The following is a 20,318-nucleotide window of genomic DNA, read 5'->3' as shown; positions in this document are numbered from 1 at the left end:
ACTGGATGCCATGATCTTAGTTTTTTTAATGTGTTTCAAGTCAGGTTTTTCACTCTCCTCTTTCTTCTTCATCAAGAAGCTTTTTAGTTCCTCTTCACTTTCTGCCATTAGAGTGGTGTCATCTGCATATCTGAGGCTGTTGATATTTCTCTTGGAAATCTTGATTCCAGTTTGTGATTCACCTAGCCCAGCATTTCACACGATGTACTCTGCATAGAAGTTAAATAAGCAGGGTAACAATATACAGTCTTGTACTCCTTTCTCAAATTTTGAACCAGTCAGTTGTTCCATGTCCGGTTCTAACTGTTGCTTCTTGACCCGAATACAGGTTTCTTAGGAGACAGGTAAGGTGGTATGGTACTCCCATCTCTTTAAGAATTTTCCACAGTTTGTTATGATCCACACAGTCAAAGGTGTTAGCGTAGTCAATGAAGCAGAAGTAGATGTTTTTCTGGAATTCCCTTGTTTTCTCCATGATCCAACGAATGTTGGCAATTTGACCCGTCGATACCCAGCTTGTACATCTGGAAGTTCTTGGTTCACATACTGCTGAAGCCTAGCTTGAAGGATTTTGAGCATAACCTTGCTAGCATGTGAGTATACTCCAATACAAAATTTAAAATGTTTAAAAAGACTTATTGTTATCAAGACAACGGAATACTGGTGTAAAGACAGATACTTAGATTAATGAACAGAATAGGGTACAGAAATAGAGCTACATGTACAAAGTTAACCTATTTTTGGTATTCGCACCAAGAAGTTCAATGAGGAAAAGATAATCATTCATTAGATGCTTGAACATTTGGATATCCATATTGGTATATACAAATACATGCACTGTGTGTATGTATATATTTGTGTGTGTGTTTCCAAAAAATAAAACTGATCTTACACCTACATTTAAGGGTTAAAACGATAAACTTTATAGACGAATCATAGGAGAAAATTTAGGGATCCTAAATTAGACAAAGGTTTCTTAAATAGGACACAAAAGCACAAACTATAAGAAAAATTGGTTTCATCAAAAGTAAAAATTTTTGCTCTTCCAAAGATGCCATTAAAAAAAAGATTAAAAGGCAAGCCATACAGTATCAGCAAATATCTGCAAAGATACATCTTCATGAAAGATATGTATTTTACAATTCAATAAGAACATAAACAATCTAATTTTTTAATGCGCAAAGGATTTAAAGACAAAAGAAGATATATGGATGACAAGCAAATGAAAAGACACTCAACATCATTAGTAATTAGAGAAATGCAAATAAAAAGCACCATGAGATACCATTATATACCCAACAGAAGACCTAAAATTAACCAAACTGACAATCCTAATTATGGACCATGATGTAGAGCAACTGGAACTTTTATCCATTATTGGCAGGACTGATTGCCACTTCAGAAAACATTCTCGGGGAATTCCCTGGTGGTTCAGTGGCTAAGATTTGTAATTCCCAATGCAGGGAGCCCAGATTCAATCCCTGGTCATGGAACTAGATTCCACACACCACAATGAAGATTGAAGATGCGACATAGTCAAATAAATTAAAAAAAAGGAAAAAAAATTTTGACATTTGTTCATCAAGTAGTAAATGGTTAAACAAACTGTAAGATAGCCATACAAATCACTACTACTCAGCAATTAAAAGGAATGAAGTATGGACGCATACAACATCACAGATGAATCTCAGAAGTATCATGCTAAATGGAAGAAGACGTATATGAAAGAAGATATACTATATAATTATATTTATATGAAAGGTTAGAAAAGGCAAATCTGTAATGATAGGAAGCAGTTCAGTGGCTGCCAGGAACCAGGGTATATGGTCAGCACTGACCGCAAAGGGGCACAGTGAAACTTGTAGGGGTAACGGAAATATTCTATAGTATATACGATTTGTCAAAACTCAGTGAAATTACCATAATACAGCTAATTTTTTTAAAATGGAAATACAGTTGATTTACAATATAATGTTAGTTTCAGGTGTACAACATAGTGGTTAAATATTTTTGTAGATTATATTCCATTTAAAGCTATAAAATAATGTCTCTATTTCTCTATTTCGTCCTTGCTATTTGTTTATTTTATACATAGTAGTTTGTACCTCTTAATCCCTTACTCCTATCCTGCCTCTCCTTCCTCCCTTCTCCCCACTGGTAATCACTAGTTTGTTCTCTATATCTATAAGCCTGTTTCTGTTTTGTTGTATACATTCACTTGTTTTATAAAATGGCTAAGTTTTATTGAATGTAAACTATAACAATAATGCTGATTAAAAGAAATCAGTAAAGACACAAGCAGGTCATTAACGAAATCAAGTGACATACTTCTAAAACTCTAATGCTATGGTAAACAAACTATACATTATGTACTGTCATTTTTAAACCATTTACTTGATTTTAAAATCTAAAAAATGATTATAGTATCCAGTGAAGAGTAACCTGAAGTGGGCATTCCTACACTGCTATTGCGAGAGTACAAAGGTACAACTTTCTGAGACACAAAGAAACGTGTTTTAACAGACTGAAATACATTCAGACTCTTTCAGATCAAGGCACTTGAATTCTAATAACTTATTCCTAGGAAATAACCAGGATGTAGAAAAAATTATGAATAGACATGTTTGGATAGCACTGTTTATATATGCTGACTGAATTATGCTTCTTTTGTAGGATGGGATATTACTTAGTCATTTAAAATACATACATGTATGTGAGCATGCTCCTCACCCCCATATATATACAAATCTACAAAAACAGTCACAATAGTCTCCTGGATGTAAGAAGCAACCAATACCACATAAGTAATTACCACAAAATTCCCTTTAATGATTTAAGACAAGTAGATATATATCCCATGGCAATGTCACCAAAAAAGTGATGTTACTCTATACCTTTATGTCACTGTCAATTTTTTCCCATTCTTCGGCTGTAAAACTGGATGCTGTTGCTGCAGGTTTATCTTTCCTCAAAGCTCTACTTCCAGGAGCCAAGCCTGAAAGGTGCTTTTCACAAAATTCAGTAAGTTCAGGATAGTATCCTTCCTCACCAGACCTTTTAAAAAATTCAGAATTTTAGAGTTACCACTTTATTTAGAGATCATGTAAACCTGTGGTTTGCAAGCTGGGTTCCACGGAGCCCAGGGGTTCCGAGGAGATCTCATGACCCGCCTCTCTACAAGGATGAAGGCTGGGCTGCTGCTTTCCCCGAACCTTCCTCAATTTCAGCAACCCCTACTTTTATCTGATCTATGGAGTGTCGCAATGAAGGGGAGCAAAAGGAGCTCCAAAAACACCAATTTCTATCACACACTTTAAAAGCTGAATAAATAACATTTTCTCTCCTCTTCAACACTCACATGTTCATTTTGTACATAAGGTAATTTTAAAATTATAAACGGAAATTCATTATTAGAGAGAGGCAAAGAGTGAGACTTTGGAGTTACTTTCCAATGAGGAATTACTATCCTAGCTCAATTTCCCCTCCCCCCAAGGGGATAGGAAGATAATGACAGAGGAAGAGTTTAGAACAACACACCTCTAAATTCAACCACTCAAAGAACAGAATTCCTTCCTCACAGTTAGACAAAGACATCTGTTCTTTTTTGCTTTTTTTTTTTAAAGAAAATCAGTCTTTTCCCTGTTTCTTGTGAATCTGCTTACGTTTAGATTTTTAGAGAAATAAAAATAAATTCCATTTTCAAATTAAATTTTAAAATATAATTCCAAGTCCATACCACTTTAAAAGGCTATTCATAAAAAAATCTTTCAAATTCTTTCATCCCATAAACTCTCACTTTCTTTACTAGTCATTGATCAAATACAAATGAAAATGTTCTCATATGTTGAGAAAAACAACAGAGAAAACAATGATATGATGAGGTTATTACCTCAACTCTGGCTGGGGACAAGCAGGACGGCTTAGGAAGGGCAGGAGGCTAAAGGTGAGAGAAGGAAAAAGGAAAGGACACGGAGATAAAGAAGGTCATCAGACGAAAGAAAAGAATCACTGCTGGGTAAAAGGAATGCTATTGACGTCCTGGAAAGGGGCAGTTCATGCTCACAAGTGCTTCTGTAATATGAGGCTACCCTCCAAACGAAAATCCCTCAAGAAACACCACACAGATGGCACAAGTTGGTAGGCAACAGGTCAGTGTTTCTTTTTTTTTTTTTTAATATTTATTTATTTACTTGGGTTTCCCAGCTGGCTCAGTGGTAAAGAATCTGTCAGTGCAGGAGGCTTGGGTTTGATCCTTGGGTTGGGAAGATCCCCTGGAGGAGGAAATGGCAACCTGCTTCAGTGGTCTTGCGTTGAAAATCCCACGGACAGAGGAGCATGGTGGGCTACAGTCCATGGGGTCACAAAGCGCTGGACACGACTGAGCGACTGAGCACATTTGTCTATTTGGCTGCGTCAGGTCTCAGCTGAGGCACCTTGGGATCTTAGCTGCATGTGGGATTGTTCATTGTCATATACAGACTCTCTCTAGTTGCAGTACCAGGGCTCAGTTGCTCCAAGAGCTGTGAGATCCCAGTTCCCTGATCAGGGGTCAAACATGCGTCCCCTCTATTGAAAGGCACACTACTGGACCACTGGGAAGTCCCAGGCCATGTTTGTTGCAGAGTTCCCTTGACCACCTGCCTGTCAATCTTCCAGGGTGTTGTTGAAAACACATGTTCCTGGGCTCCGCTCCCAATTTCCTGAAGCAGAATCTCTAGGAATGGGGCCCTCAAACTAGTGATTTTTTAACCACCATATTTGGTGAATAAGAAAGTTTGACAATACGGCCACAGGGCTCTTAGCCAGAAAAGGCCTTGACTCCCTGACTTCTGGCCCTACTTCCTGCTCCCACCCCGCCCTCCATGCGACGGCTCCCAGTGAGTCACCCACCTTTGTTGGCAGGTAGTGTGAAGTGAGACAGCGCCAAGCGCTTTATCAGTAGAAGCAGGTGCCTCCTCGCAGCTGCTTTACCTTTTCCTAGAAAATGGGAGGAAGCAAGAAACATGCTCTCCTCCTGGGATACCGATTAACCTAAGTCTGGTGCTGGAAGCTGTGGTTTAGTTACTAAATCGTGCCTGACTCTGTGACCCCATGAACTGTAGCCTGCCAGGCTCCTTCTGTCCATAGGATTCTCCAGGCAAGAATACTGGAATGGGTTGCCATTTCCTTCTCCAGGGGATCTTCCCAAACCAGCAATTGAACCCATGTCTCCTGCATTTTCTTGTGCTGGAAGTAAATCTGGTCAGAACCCTCCAAACTAACCACAAAATTAAAACCACTGTTTGGGAACCTAACATGGACCAAAAAATCAATCTCAATATTTGAAAATTTGCTCCAAAATTTCTAATGAGGCTTTGAATTTCAGAAGTCAACAATATAATTAAAATTGGCAGACTGAAACAAGAATTTTTTAACGCTTACCTGAGCACACAAAGAATTTTTTCCAAGTGTTTAACATCTGAACATTTTTCAATATACTTGAAATCCAAATGTTCGACAGGAATTTTAAATGTTTTTGTTGTCCCGAAGCCCCACAATGATGGATAATCTTTGGTGGCCATAGCTGAAATGTAGTGTAGGAAAATAGTTATGAATCTTATATAGTAAAACTCAATTTGGATAGTAGTAACCATCTAGGTACTTCTGCAATGTTTTTTTTTTTTTTTTTTTCATTTCTACAGAAAAGGAGATGGAGTATTTCTTCTTTTTTTTAAATGTGAACCATTTTAAAAGCCTTTCATTTAATTTGTTACATTGCTTCTGTTTTGGTTCTTTGGCTTTAAGACATCTGGGATCCTAGCTCCCTGACCAGGGATCAAACTGGCACCCCCTGCAAAGTCTTAACTATTGGACCGCCAGGGAAGTCCCTGGAGTATTTCTTCTAAGGAGGAAGCTACTCATTGTAAACTCTGTCTGTTAAGAACAGTTAGCATTCATGGGACTAAATTACTATCTACCACACATGGATTAGCTTACTTAATCTTCACTTAAGCAAAATTGAAATATAATGACAAAGCAGGACTTGGTATGTGGTGGAAAAATCTTTTTCCTCTATTGGGTTCAGTACCTGAGGCCTATAAATCACACAGACAATAGATATTAACAGGAGAAAAGGTTTATTTTATATATTCCTGGGGGCTTCACAGAAAAGTGAAAACTCAAAGAAACTGCTAGTCCTGGGAACTTATATATCATTTTAACAAAGGGTGATAAATTGTGTAAAAATGATTAGACAAAGGGAAAAGTGTTTTGGCTTCTAGAAAGTAAATATATGGAAAAACTAATGGAAGATAAAGAGTTATTTTAATGAGGTTTGTTTCTATAGACTCACCTCAATGTTGACTGTCCATCTGCTGTGATAAAGATTGTACTCCTCACCTTGGTATGAGAGAGGAGAGGAGGGAACACCTTCATAAAGGGACATTTATGTCCTGCTTTTAGGCAGAAAAAGGGAAGGCAGAAAGAGTTTTTTCTGTATCTCCTCTTATTTGCCTTCTGCTCAAAATAATCCTTATGCCAAAGTGGCCAACTTGGGTGTAGTGTGTATATTCTGATCCTCTTTAGTGCTCAAGCTTTTTTAAGGTATCCTTTAACATTTGATTTTGGTATCTCCTACTTTAGCTGTTAACATCCTAATCGTCCTTTCGACTCGGTACAAACATAAATAATATCCTTCCTCTAATTCTGCATAGTCTTCTTCCACATTCCCTGCCTCCTTACATTCCCAGTTGCCCACTCCCATCAATGAACAGCTGCCAGGCCTAATATGTTCTAAACACACTCTGTACATACCTCTCTTGTACCACATAGCACATATCTAAATTCTATTTCTTTGCCTTCTCTTCTAGATTGTGAGAGATCTTACTTAATTCATCTCAGAGCTTCAGAACTAACATAGTAAGTAGTGTCTTATATCCCTTAAGAAATATCTGCTAAACTTAACTGAATTGGGAATATGATGGCCTTGGACAGTTTCACTCTACTAATATACTGCTAATGATAGTGTCAATAACAGCAACAAATACATAATTCTTAACGAACTTTGCATATATTATTATTTCATTTAATCCTTCAACTACTGTATCAAGTATGTTTTAAACAGAGACCAGTAATAAGTTAACATTTATGAAGCTAAATTTCTATACATCATGAATTATCTCAGTCCTCAAGACCACTTTCATGAAAGATATTACTTCCTTTTCACAGATGAGGAAGGTGATGTTTCAAGTATATAAACTGCATATGGTCATATAACTATTAAGTAGTGAACTGAAGAGTTGAACTTCAGGAGGCCACTACAGAGCCCACATACTTAACTGTCACACTTAATCGTGCTTTTCAAGTCACAGGTGGCAACTCATGAAATCAATTTAGTCAGCTGCAATCAGCATTCTTTTATGAGGTAGAACAGGAATAAAATCAGACTACCATTAAATACTGTTTTACAGAAACTTTTATTTCATGCCTATATAAAGAAATGATAAACACCAGGTATATATAAATGCACACACAAATGTGTAAATAAACGTTGCAAAGTAAAATGTATACATTATGAGTTATACTGTCAAAGTTTTTTTTTTTTTTAACACTGTACTAAAACACACTGGGTGATAAATTTTAAAACAAGTAGCAATAAGTCTAATTCATTAGGAATACTCCCTTCAGCATGCCTACCCTCTGAGTCTGGTCATACAACAGACATCTGCAGAAAATGGATGCACTGTCAGCTTCTCCATATTCCTGCTGGCTTTGACTTGGGTACAGAATATAGCTGACAATGTGCCAGCTTTTGAATGAGGTCCAACGAAGAAGTGAGAATATGGCTTTTACACCATACTAGAAGGGCCCAGTAGGATGGTCTCCCATCACAAGGGTAGCCTTAATGGTGGGAGTTACAAGAAACCAAGTGAAGAACTTTAAATTATTGATGCTGGCCAGAATAGAATGAGTTGTCTGTGGGAGAATTTTTTCCCCAGAGCTGGAGGATATTTGATGGGAGGATTTAAGCATCTAACAGGATTAAAATAGATTACCTTCAATTAAAGGAATCTTGAAACCCCTGAGGTTTTATGATTTGAATAAAACATAGTGAAAAACGTTGGCAATGATAAAGACATCTCTTACCTAATTAAGAGAATTTCAACTTAAACACTGTTTTAACGTTTCTGAGAATCTTTTTTGAAAACTACCACTTGGTGGACTGCGGTGGAGAGGATACACATTCTCAAGATCAATAAATGTTAACTCTCAAACTCCCAAATACAAGTTACGCTTTATTTGCTCCAGTTAGAACTCTTCCACATCTGCTTGCAATTTGTCTCTGATTAGGAAAAACTGTGGTCCTAGTTGGGGTTAACTTCTCCACCATCCTAACTCACATCCATTTCCCACATTTACTCATCGGTTTCTCAAATAATACCTCCAGTGCAAACTGCAATGCGCTAGTAACAGGAAAAACTTCCACCTTCGCACGTTCTTCCCAGCATCCACAAGGCTGGGCGCCACCTGCAGCCGGAGACCGAAAGGAAACGGCAACATCCAGCCCGTAGTAACGGTTTCTATGTACAGCTCGGCCGGAGAGGACAGCGGGGTCAGGGCCTGCCCGGGATCCTGGAGCTCTACAGCCAACCCGTAACGGTCAGGGGGCACTTCAGGATTCATGAATAATTTCTCCCTATTCCCCGGCTTTGTTCACAAGGACTAGTGGCCGCCACCGAAGACCTTGCCCCAACATCCGCCACCTTCAGCCCCGAGAAACAAAAGGGCCCGTTTCTTCCCCCGACCGAGAAGGCTGTTCATCCCGCGCTCCCTCCCCACCTCTGAGTCTTATCTTTTACCCCGGGCTCCCGGAGGGAGGAATTGCGATGGGGACGTGTAGTTTACTACTGGCCGGCAGATACTCACCCGGTTCAGACCCCAAGTCTTGCAGAGGACCCAGCCACACACTGTACCAGCCTCGCTCAGGTACCCGGGGAGGGGCGCGCCGCTCCGCCCCGTCCCTGCCCAGACCGCCCGTCCCCAGACCGAGCTTGAGGCGGACCGCCGCGGGCGGGGTTTAGAGCCTATGCGTGACGACTGGCTAGCCTCCGCTTTGCCATCCGCTGATTGGCTTTGCAGACCCAGCTTCACTCAGACACAGGATTATTAAAGAGAAGTGAGTTGCAATTCCACGTGCTCTGGAATTTTCTTTTCACACACACTTTATGGTTTTTTTCTGGTCACAATTGTGTACAGAAACAATCAAGCTGAATAAACAAGCAGGATAAAAACTAACTCGAAAAATAATAGACTATGTTGGCAAATTAAAAACATCACTATCATCTACATAGACATTCCGTCCAAGAATATACAAATGGATTAGAAAGTAAATGTGAAATCTTTCACAGAACAGATAAAGAAAAAAAAATAGGTAAAAAAGATGAAAAAGTTAGGTCAATTAGTCTAACACTAGATTTAAAAGATCTAGAGAGAGAATACTGAGGAATAGTTCACTCAGTCGTGTCCGACTCTTTGTGACCCCATGAACTGCAGCATGATAGGCCTCCCTGTCCATCACCAACTGCCGGAATTTACCCAAACTCATGTCCATTGAGTCAGTGATGCCATCTAACCATCTCATCCTCTGCTGTCCCCTTCTCCTCCTGCCCTCAATCTTTCCCAGCATCAGGGTCTTTTCAAATGAGTCATCTGTTTGCATCAGGTGGACAAAATATGGGAGTTTCAACTTCAACATCAATCCTTCCAATGAACACCCAGGACTGATCTCCCTTAGGATGGACTGGTTGGATCTCCTTGCAGTCCAAGGGACTCTCAAGAGTCTTCTCCAACACCACAGTTCAAAAGCATCAATTCTTTGGCGCTCAGCTTTCTTTATAGTTCGACTCTCACATCCATACATGACCACTGGAAAAACCATAGCCTTGACTAGACAGACCTCTGTTGACAAAGTAATGTCTCTGCTTTTTAATAAGCTGTCTAGGTTGGTCATAGCTTTTCTTCCAAGGAGTAAGCATCTTTTAATTTCATGGCTGTAGTCACCATCTGCAGTGATTTTGGAGTCCCCAAAATAAAATCAGCCACCGTTTTCCCATCTATTTGCCATGAAGTGATGGGACCACATGCCATGATCTGAGTTTTCTGAATGTTGAGCTTTAAGCCAACATTTTCCACTCTCCTCTTTCACTTTCATCAAGAGGCTCTTTAGTTCTTCTTCACTTTCTGCCATAAGGGTGGTGTCATCTGCATATCTGAGGTTATTGATATTTCTCCTGGCAATCTTGATTCCAGCTTGTGCTTCTTCCAGCCCAGCATTTCTAATGATGTACGCTGTATATAAGTTAAATAAGCAGAGTGACAATATACAGTCTTGACATACTCCTTTTCCTACTTGGAACCAGTCTGTTGGTCCATGTCCAGTTCTAACTGTTGCTTCCTAACCTGCATACAGGTTTTCCTGTATAGCAAGTCAGGCAGTCTGGTATTCCCATCTCTTTCAGAATTTTCCACAGTTTACTGTGATCCACACAAAAGCTTTTGGCACAGTCAATAAAGCAGAAATAGATGTTTTTCTGGAACTCCCTTGCTTTTTCGATAATCCAATGGATGTTGGCAATTTGATCTCTGGTTCCTCTGCCTTTTCTGAAACCAGCTTAAACATCTGGAAGTTCATGGTTCACGTATTGCTGAAGCCTGGCTTGGAGAATTTTGAGCATTACTTTACTAGTGTGTGAGACGAGTGCAATTGTGCAATAGTTTGAGCATTTTTAGCATTGCATTTCTTTGGGATTGGAATGAAAACTGACCTTTTCCAGGCCTGTGTCCACTGCTGAGTTTTCCAAATTTGCTGACATACTGAGTGCAGCACTTTCACAGCATCATCTTTTAGGCTTTGAAATAGCTCAACTGGAATTCCATCACCTCCACTAGCTTTGTCCGTAGTGATGCTTCCTAAGGCCCCACTTGACTTCACATTCCAGGATGTCTGGCTCTAGGTGACTCTTGAGAGTCCCTTGGACTACAAGGAGATCAAACCAGTCCACCCTAAAGGAGATCAATCCTGGGTGTTCATTGGAAGGACTAATGCTGAAGCTGAAACTCCAATACTTTGGCCACCTGATGCAAAAAGCTGACTCATCTGAAAAGACCCTGATGTTGGGAAAGATTGAGGGCAGGAAGAGAAGGGGACGACAGAGGATGAGATGGTTGGATGGCATCACTGTCTCAATGGACATGTGTTTGGGTAAACTCCAGGAGTTGGTGATGGACAGGGAGGCCTGGCGTGCTGCGGTTCATGGGGTTGCAAAGAGTCAGACACAACTGAGCAACAGAACTGAACTGAATACAATCACCTGTGCAGAAACTGTAATGGTGTGAATAGCTAACATTTATTACATTAAGAGTTTTTATCGAGTATTTTATCTTGCAGCGAATGTTTGGGGTAGGTGCTACAGTGCATTTTTTCACGCCCATCTTACAAATAAGGAAAGTGAATCCTGGTAAAGTCACTGCCATCTAACAAGGACTCTGCAGGTGTATGTGTTATTAATTTCTTGACTTCAACAATTAAGCTGAAGTAAACTGGACAGTAAATGAGCAGTGCTGGATTTGAACCAATTTCCACATATTTTTGATGAACCTGTGTGTCTGGTAAGCACTTTAAGTAGGGAACAAGTTATGTGTTAGCTTCAAGCTCAGATTTACTGATTTTTATATTCATAGACCACTATTCAAAAGGATTTTTTAAAAGCAATTTTGTATCTATTTTACCTTTTCTACAACTGTTCAGGTAGGCAAGAAGTAAAATTATTTCCCATTTTATAAATGAAGGGGACACAAGGAGGTAACTGATTGAAATGAAGATCTTGAGTTCCATGCGTAATACTTTACCCATTAAACCACAGTCTAGTTAACCAAATAACAATACTCAAACTACTGATGCACAAAGGACCTATGATGAAAATAGAATAGCTAAGAGCAACATTATCAGTGAGTTGGGGTTTAGGCAGCTGTCATTTATCGGGACTCTTCCACACAAAAAGGACAAGCTCAAGGAACATGGCAGAATCACAGAATTATGAAAGCTACGGTCTAGGAAAACCTGGACCAAGGAAGCACCCTTTAAAAAAATTGAGTAGTGCTATATAGCACATAATTAATTTATAGAACTTAGTATTTAAGGATGGCAGTAGAAATAACAGGTGCTTCTTTTAAATGGCACAGTTAATTCTCTGAACGTCAGAGACACACAAAGCTATCAATGAAGTTTATCTAATCAAATTCTGGAACAGATGAAGTATCTGAGTATCCATTTGCCTAGTTATCAAAGCAAAAGCTTTAAACATTCATCTAATAATTAAGCGTAAACCAACTTTTTTTTTTTATATGCTGAAAGTAGAATTTTTTTTTTTTACTTTAATGATTAATTACAATTGGGAAACCACACCTGCCTTAACAGTCTGCTTCATCCACTTTACTTGGGGTTGATTTTGTCTTACAGAAAGCAACCATCAAAGTTTCTTTTCCCTTGCCCAAGATTTTAAAAAGTCAACCATTACATATAAATACAGAAAGGCCAATGCCAAGTTAACAAATGAAAACTGTAGCTCAAAATAAGGTATGCACATTGACAGTAAGTGCATTGGAATACTCTATACAAAATGATGCTGGAGTTTACAAACAATTGGTGATGTAAAACAGAGGCTTCCTAAGAACTTACTTAATCAGACCTTTAAAGAGTCCTAGAAAACTTCATTTTTAACAAGGGTCCCAGATGATTCCAGGTTTTGATTAAAGTGTAGTTTGGGAAACATATTTAACCTCCATTGAGTGTCAGATTACAAATACAATAAAATTAAAATACAAATCATGTAACTGAACAAAAAATAATATCTTTATACAAGCTATTAATAGGTATCTAAATACAATATGGTTTTTAAAAATGAAATGTGTGTATAATTGTATTCATAAAGTACACTAATCAAAAATTATATATTAACAACAAATCCAAATAAAAATGAAGATATTCCTCTGAATTTCATGTTTCACCGAGCATCAAAAACCACCACTGTTAATATACCAAGTTAAGGACATAAAAAAGTACATTAAAATTTTAGTACTTCCAAGTCACTTTCTCTTTGCAATAATCTATTTATTTAATCTAAAATGTTATTTTAGATTTATTTATTTAATCTAAAATGCACAAAAGAATAAAATTCACTACTATGATGAGAAGTAAACTAAAAAATAAACTATTTTAATTATTAGCCCTCTTTCCATGATACAGAAGACCAATGCACCAAGAAACTAAAGCAATTAAAATTAAAAGTGATAATTTACTGTTCTAAAAAATACTGTCAGTTATTACATAACAATTTACTCCGTCTTTCAGCTAATTTGTAAGTCTCACTTTTTCCATTAGGTAGCATAAAAACTCACTATTTGCAGTTCCCCCTGTATTAATTTAGTTGGTTCATAAACTGAAGCTCAGGAATGAGTATGTATATAGAATTGCTGAAAAATAGACTTATGAAAGCCAAAATCAACTAGCATTTAGATTACTTGGTATACATCTACACACCGAAGTATTGTGAAAGAAAATGATAAACATGTTTTTCGGGGTTTTTTTGGTAAGTAATCCAAGTTGTTACCATTTTCACAAGCAATTAGTCTTTGACTATCAAACCAGGCATTATTCTTCACTTGCTCCCATCTCATACCCAAGAAGCACAGTTAAAAGGATACATCTTTTAGTCCTTTTCTTGTACATTATTCTGTATCCACATTCTCTGCATCGGATTGGATCCCTTGATTTTATTTCATTTTCTGTGTGACATTCTAGAAATGAAAACACATTTATTTATTCAATGCCTAAAAGAGAAATTATTACAGACAAGCATATTATCTTGACCATATTTTTCATCCAACACACTAAAATACAAATACTCAACCTCAAGGATGTGTTGCTATTACCAATAAGCTAAAGGAGAAAGAAAAAAAGAGTGGTTGGCAAGGTACTTTTCCTAGAAGAGGAAATGAAAAGTTAATGAGAGGATTTTTTTAAAGATTGCTAAAGCTGTTCTGCTTTCTAACTTTAAAGATAAAGATGAACGACTCACTTAAGTCAAAGACAAACACACAATTCTTTTTTTTTTTTTAACCGAGTTTAAATACTCTTACATTGTGTTACTCTTACCTCCACAGATATATATCATTGGCTGCTGCTTTGGGGGTTGAACGTCCTTTTGGGTGTCCATAGTTGTCCCTGAAATCGGAGACTCAAATATTTAATTTCTCAAAATGGGGCCCTCATAAATCCAACCAGGAGTCATTTTTCCGAGGGAAAGCTAAAAAGGTCCCAATTTCTAGTCAGTACTTTGTTTTAAATCCTATGGCTGGGTCTAAAGGACGAAACAAACAAACAAAAAACGTGTTGCGCATTTACCCCGAAATTGGACTCTTATTTTACAGATGAAGGAACTCAGGTTTAGGGAAGTTCATTTGGGCAGGATTATTCAGCAGCAATGCAGGAGACCCGGGTTCAATCACTGGGTCGGGAAGATCCCCTGGAGTAGAGAATGGCAACCCACTCCAGTATTCTTGTCTGGAGAATTTCAGGGACAGAGGAGTCTGGCAGGCTACAGTCCATGGGCTCGCGAAGAGTGGGACACGACTGAGCGACTAACACACTGAGCTGCAGAGTCAGAGAGATTTAGATCTGATTGCAAAGCCCGCGTCTTCATTTAACACGTTATATTTTTCCAAACTTTAGCAGGAGATTGTAAAAGAAAAAAAAAATTACGTCTCTCAACAGGAGAACATGCGAACCGAAGATCAGGGAAGAATAAATAACTCCCCAAAGCTAGTCAACAGTTAAACAGGTAAACAACCCAAGAGCTAAACAGGCAAAGGACAACAGTATCGACTCTATCCCCAGCCTCTCCCGACTCTAACCCTTACACTAGACCTCTTTAGACCTTATTGTCTTTTCAGTCGGGGCCCAAATTCCCACCCTCAAATCCCAAACCGCTAATTCCCTACTCACGTAACACGGAGAAATCTTGAGGCCTCTCTAAACAGATTCCGACTCGCCCCTGAGCCGCGGCCAACTTCCGGCGCTCGCTTCTGACGTGTCGGAGTCTCCGCCCCTTCCGTTCCGGGCGTGGCTGAGGAACCTGCATTGACCAGAGGCGGGTAAAACGGGTCGTTTGGTGTTTTCGAGTTTAGTCGAAAGTGCTTGTTTCCCTCCTAGCTGTTTTCTTTCTTTTTTCTTTTCTTTTTTTTGCTGTTTTCATTTTTCAGGGAAGCAAAGCACTTTAGCAGCACGTTAGCAGTCCAAGGAGGTTTGTTTCTCTGACAGATGAAGTCTGCAGAAAGGAACATTTTTCTAGGCGGGCAGAGGGTTAGAAGAGAAACCCCAGTGAAGTACTAGGCTGACCGTTACTCCGAGGAACGTAGAAGAATCGGCTCCACCGCGGATATCCACGTAGAAAAGCCCTTTTCAGACTACGTGTTTCGAATCGTTTGCTATTTGTGCCGGGGCAGTGGAGAACCCGCTCGGTCGCTATTCTTCATATAATTTCGTTTTGCTTTTCGACCCTTTCTCTCCTAGGCGCTCGTTTTCTCTCTGACTCACTCATTTTACTTGTGGGCAGCTACGTCAGTTGCTCCCACTTAAAGCTAAGGGATTTACGTTGTGGTAGCTGTCCACTCGGAGAAGGCAATGGCACCCCACTCCAGTATTCTTGGCTGGAGAATCCCAGGGACAGAGGAACCTGGTGGGCTGCCGTCTATGGGGTCGCACACAGGCGGACACGACTGAAGCGACTTAGCAGCAGCAGCAGCAGCCCCTGTCCCTGACCCTCCTTTTGTCCCCTGTATTCATTCCTCCTCAGAAGAACAAGAAGACTTGACCAGTGAGGCCGTGTTCTTTCAAAGGTCAAAATTTTAATGAAATTGAACGGTTGGGTTCACAACGTTTGCCTCTTTCACAGTAATAGCTTATGGTGAACGATGTCGGATTTGTGGTCTCCGAAGAAGATTAGGCATGGGCATCAGGAACCAGGCTTCAGACGCTCAGAACTTTGTGTGGCAGAAGTTTCATTACAGTGAAAAAGGACAGAAAGCTTCTAACATAGACAGAAGAGGGGATGGAGAGTGCCCCCCCTCGCTAGTCTTAGCAAGGGAGCTATATACTTCTTCAGTTGGTTGTTACAGTAAATCAAAAGAATGTCTCAAGGTTGTAAAGGTCTTACCAGATCCATTCCCACAGCTTACATTTTAAAATAATGGGATAACATTTTAAAGTAACGTTTTTAAAATAATGGGCTTCCTTTGTGCCTCAGACAGTAAAGAATCCGCCTGCAATGTGGGAGACCTTGGTTTGATCCCTGTGTTGGGAAGATCCCCGGGAGAAGGGAAAGCTACACATTCCAGTATTCTGGCCTGAAGAATTCAGGCCATGGGGTAGCAGAGAGTCCTAACAGGACTGAGCAACTTTCACTTTCACTAGGCAGAGCTTACCAGACCCACTCCCACAACATACATTTTAAGATGACAGGATAGTCAGAAGTTTTTAAGGAGAAACGTGTCCTCCAACAGGATACATTGTTGTTTTATAATCATTGGTAAAGAGTTTAAGGAAAAACATATCCTTGAGCAAGATGAGTTGTTTGTTGAGTAATTATTAGCTCTGGGTTTAAAGAAAAAAAACATTTTATGTGACTATGTTGAAGGAATGTAGGAAAGAAATGTTTGTCCTTTTCTCCTCCTTGAGAGCCCCAGACCCCCTTCTCTTCCCTCTCCTCCTTCCCCCCTCCCCCTCCTTCTGAATCAACCTACCTAAGAATTGGCACTCTCAACAGCAAGTATTTATATCAGAAAGGGGAAGAAGAAAATGAAGTTATTAAAATTTAGAAAATAAACAGTCGCTAATAACTATTGCAGTTAATCCGAGAAGCAGGTTTCTTTCTCCCCGACATCTACTACTTTGGTTTCTTATTGAAAGTAAGAGTCGCTCAGTCATGTCCAACTCTGCAACGCCATGGACTATACAGTCCATGGCTCCAGGCCAGAATACTGTAGTAGGTAGTCTTTCCCTTCTCCAGGGGATCTTCCCAACCCAAGGATCGAACCCAAGTCTCCCACATTGCAGGTGGATTCTTTACCAGCTGAACCCTGGTTTCCCATTTTGCAAGTGGATTCTTTACCAGCTGAGCCACAGGGAAGCCCAAGAATACTGGAGTGGGTACCCTGTCCCTTCTGCAATGGATCTTCCTGACCCAGGAATTGAACCAGGGTCTCCTGTATTGCAGGCAGATTCTTTGCCAACTGAGCTATAAGGAAAGCCTCTATTGATTTCTTATTAAGCAGGCTCTATTGCTTTTCTCTCTCCCATCCAGCATCCTGGGAACATTGAGCCTGACCTTTCATTTCCAGAAGGAATTAATTGGTTGCACCACCACAGACCAACTTGGGACTTGACTTTCCTGGTTTTCCTAGAGGCCAATTTTTAAATATCAGTTCAGTTGCTCAGTCATGTCCAACTCTTTGCAACTCCATGAGCTGCAGCACACCAGGCTTCCCTGTCCTTCACCAACTCCTGGAGCTTGCTCAAACTCAAGTCTATTGAGTCAATGATGCCATCCAACCATCTCATCCTCTGTCATCCCCTTCTCCTGCCTTCAGTGTTTCCCAGCATCAGGGTATCAGTCCTCCAGTGAATATTCAGGACTGATTTCCTTTAGGATGGACTGGTTCGATCTCCTTGCAGTCCAAGAGATTCTCAAGAGCCTTCTCCAACACCACAGTTCAAAATTATCAATTCTTTGGTGCTCAGTTTTCTTTTATAGTCCAAACTCTCACATCCATACATGACTCCTGGAAAAACCATAGCTTTGACTAGATGGACCTCTGTTGGCAAAGTAATGTCTCTGCTTATTAATAAACTGTCTAGGTTAGTCACAGCTTTTCTTCCAAGGAGCAAGTGTCTTTTAATTTCATGGCTGCATTCACCATCTGCAGTGATTTTGGAGCCCAGGAAATAAAAGTTTGTCACTGTTTCCATGTTTCCCCGTCTATTTGCCATGAAGTGACGAGACCAGATGCCATGATCTTAGTTTCTGGAATGTTGAGTTTTAAGCCTTTTTTTTTTTCACTCTCCTTTTCACTTTCATCAAGAGACTCTTTAGTTCCTCTTTGCTTTCTGCCATAAAGGTGGTGTCATTTGCATATCTTGATTGATATTTCTCCCTGCAATCTTGATTCCAACTTGTGTGTCAGCATTTCACCTGATGTACTCTGCATATAAGGTAAATAAGCAAGATGAAACTATACAGTTTCTTCCTCCACATACAGGCTAAGATAGAACATAAATATTTTTTATCAGTAGGTGTCTTACAAAGTGCCTCTCTCTCTTAGCCAAAGGGAAGAGATAACTCAATAGAGCACTGAAGAATTGATGCTTTTGAACTATGGTGTTGGAGAAGACTCTTTAGAGTCCCTTGGACAGCAAGGACTCCAACCAGTCCATCCTAAAGGAAATCAGTCCTGAATATTCATTAAAAAGACTGATGCTGAAGCTGAAACTCCAAACTCTTCGCCACTTTGATGCAAAGAATTGACTCATTTGAAAAGACCCTGATGCTGACAAAGGTTGTAGGTGGGAGGAGAAGGGGATAACAGAGGATGAGATGGTTGGATGGTGTCACCAACGCGATGGACATGAGTTTGAGCAAGCTCCGGGAATTGGTGATGGACAGGGAAACCTGGCATGCTGGAGTCCATGGGTTAGCAAAGAGTCAGACATGACTAATGACTGAACTGACTGAAGAAATATTAGGTAAAACTATTGTCATCATAAGAGAAAGGTTATTGAGTGTTCCAGAAAGTGTACCTTGGTGACTTTTTAAAAACAAAAATTGTTTTTTAAGAGGTATGGCCCACATCATACAGCATGTAGGGTCTTAGTTCCCTAACCAGGGATGAAAAATGTGTCTGCTGCACTAGAAGAACCAATTCTTAATAACTAGACTGCCTGGGAAAGAGTAACTTTAGTCATTGCAAACTGACTTGGATTCTGATTCCGCAACTTGAGGTATTAAGATAATGGATCCTCAAAAATGGATCAACACATGTAGAATAAAATGATTCCTGGGACCCTACAGAGGGGTAGGATAAAGAATTCATGTCAAGGCTAGTTCCCAGCCCAACATTCTCTTTCCTATCTGCAAGAATCAGTAATTTTAGGATCATTCTGAAACTTGGTCAGTAGATACTATTACAGCTAACTTTTCTTGAGCCTTTACTGTGTGCCAGACATCACTGCATTGCCCTATCCTAGTGAACATATTAGTGAAAGTGCTGCACTCAATATGTCAGCAAATTTGGAAAACTCAGCAGTGGACACAGGCCTGGAAAAGGTCAGTTTTCATTCCAATCCCAAAGAAAGGCAATGCCAAAGAACTCTCAAAGTACTGCACAGTTGCACTCATCTCACACGCTAGTAAAGTAATGCTCAAAATTCTCCAAGCCAGGCTTCAGCAATTCGTGAACCATGAACTTCCAGATGTTCAAGCTGGTTTCAGAAATGGCAGAGGAACTGGAGATCAAATTGTCAACATTTGCTGGATCATCGAAAAAGCAAGAGAGTTCCAGAAAAGCATCTATTTCTGCTTTATTGACTATGCTAAAGCTTTTGACTGTGTGGATCACAATAAACTGGAAAATTCTGAAAGAGATGGGAATACCAGACTGCCTGACTTGCTATACAGGAAAACCTGTATGCAGGTCAGGAAGCAACAGTTAGAACTGGACATGGAACAACAGACTGGTTCCAAATAGGAAAAGGAGTATTTCAAGGCTGTATATTGTCACCCTGCTTATTTAACTTATATGCAGAGTACATCATTAGAAACGCTGGGCGGGATGAAGCATGAGCTGGAATCAAGATTGCAGGGAGAAATATCAATAACGTCAGATATGCAGATGCACTACCCTTATGGCAGAAAGTGAAGAAGAACTAAAGAGCCTCTTGATGAAAGTGAAAGAGGAGAGTGAAAAAGTTGGCTTAAAGCTCAACATTCAGAAAACTAAGATCATGGCATCTGGTCCCATCACCTCATGGGAAATAGATGGGGAGACAGTGGAAATAGTGGCTGACTTTATTTTGGGGGCTCCAAAATCACTGCAGATGGTGACTACAGTCATGAAATTAAAAGGCATTTACTCCTTGGAAGGAAAGTTATGACCAACCTAGATAGCATATTAAAAAGCAGAGACATTACTTTGCCAACAAAGGTCCGTCTGGTCAAAGCTATGGTTTT

General features: G+C 39.8%; 2 protein-coding genes across 4 annotated transcripts in view; both read right to left on the bottom strand.

Annotated features, from left to right (window-relative positions):
- The window catches only part of SPAG1 (sperm associated antigen 1), an 82,618-nt gene extending 70,320 nt beyond the window's left edge, over nt 1-12,298 (bottom strand). The window contains exons 1-3 of one of the 2 annotated variants that reach the window (XM_065902738.1): nt 8,905-12,298; nt 5,422-5,563; nt 2,895-3,054 (exon numbers count right to left, since the gene is read on the bottom strand). In XM_065902738.1, coding sequence (XP_065758810.1) covers nt 2,895-3,054; nt 5,422-5,561 — 300 coding nt within the window. In that variant the 5' untranslated portion in view covers nt 5,562-5,563; nt 8,905-12,298. The remainder of the gene's footprint in view (nt 1-2,894; nt 3,055-5,421; nt 5,564-8,904) is intronic. The other variant, XM_065902739.1, reaches the window with a different exon arrangement.
- Nucleotides 1-15,111, bottom strand: part of POLR2K (RNA polymerase II, I and III subunit K) — a 185,648-nt gene extending 170,537 nt beyond the window's left edge. Inside the window, exons 1-4 of one of the 2 annotated variants that reach the window (XR_010658648.1) lie at nt 15,041-15,111; nt 14,192-14,260; nt 13,741-13,833; nt 12,942-13,063 (exon numbers count right to left, since the gene is read on the bottom strand). Coding sequence is in view for 1 of the 2 variants with exons in the window: in XM_065902740.1 (XP_065758812.1) it covers nt 13,041-13,063; nt 13,741-13,833; nt 14,192-14,252 (177 nt within the window). In the remaining variant the exon portion in view is untranslated. Of the gene's footprint in view, nt 1-12,447; nt 13,064-13,740; nt 13,834-14,191; nt 14,261-15,040 lie in introns of those variants that run through there. The other variant, XM_065902740.1, reaches the window with a different exon arrangement.
- Between the last annotated feature and the right edge of the window lie 5,207 nt (nt 15,112-20,318).

Source organism: Muntiacus reevesi, chromosome 12 (genome assembly GCF_963930625.1).
Source record: "Muntiacus reevesi chromosome 12, mMunRee1.1, whole genome shotgun sequence".
Classification (NCBI taxonomy): Eukaryota; Metazoa; Chordata; class Mammalia; order Artiodactyla; family Cervidae; genus Muntiacus; species Muntiacus reevesi.
Note: the sequence above shows the minus strand (reverse complement) of the source record. Positions and strands in the feature narration are given on the sequence as shown.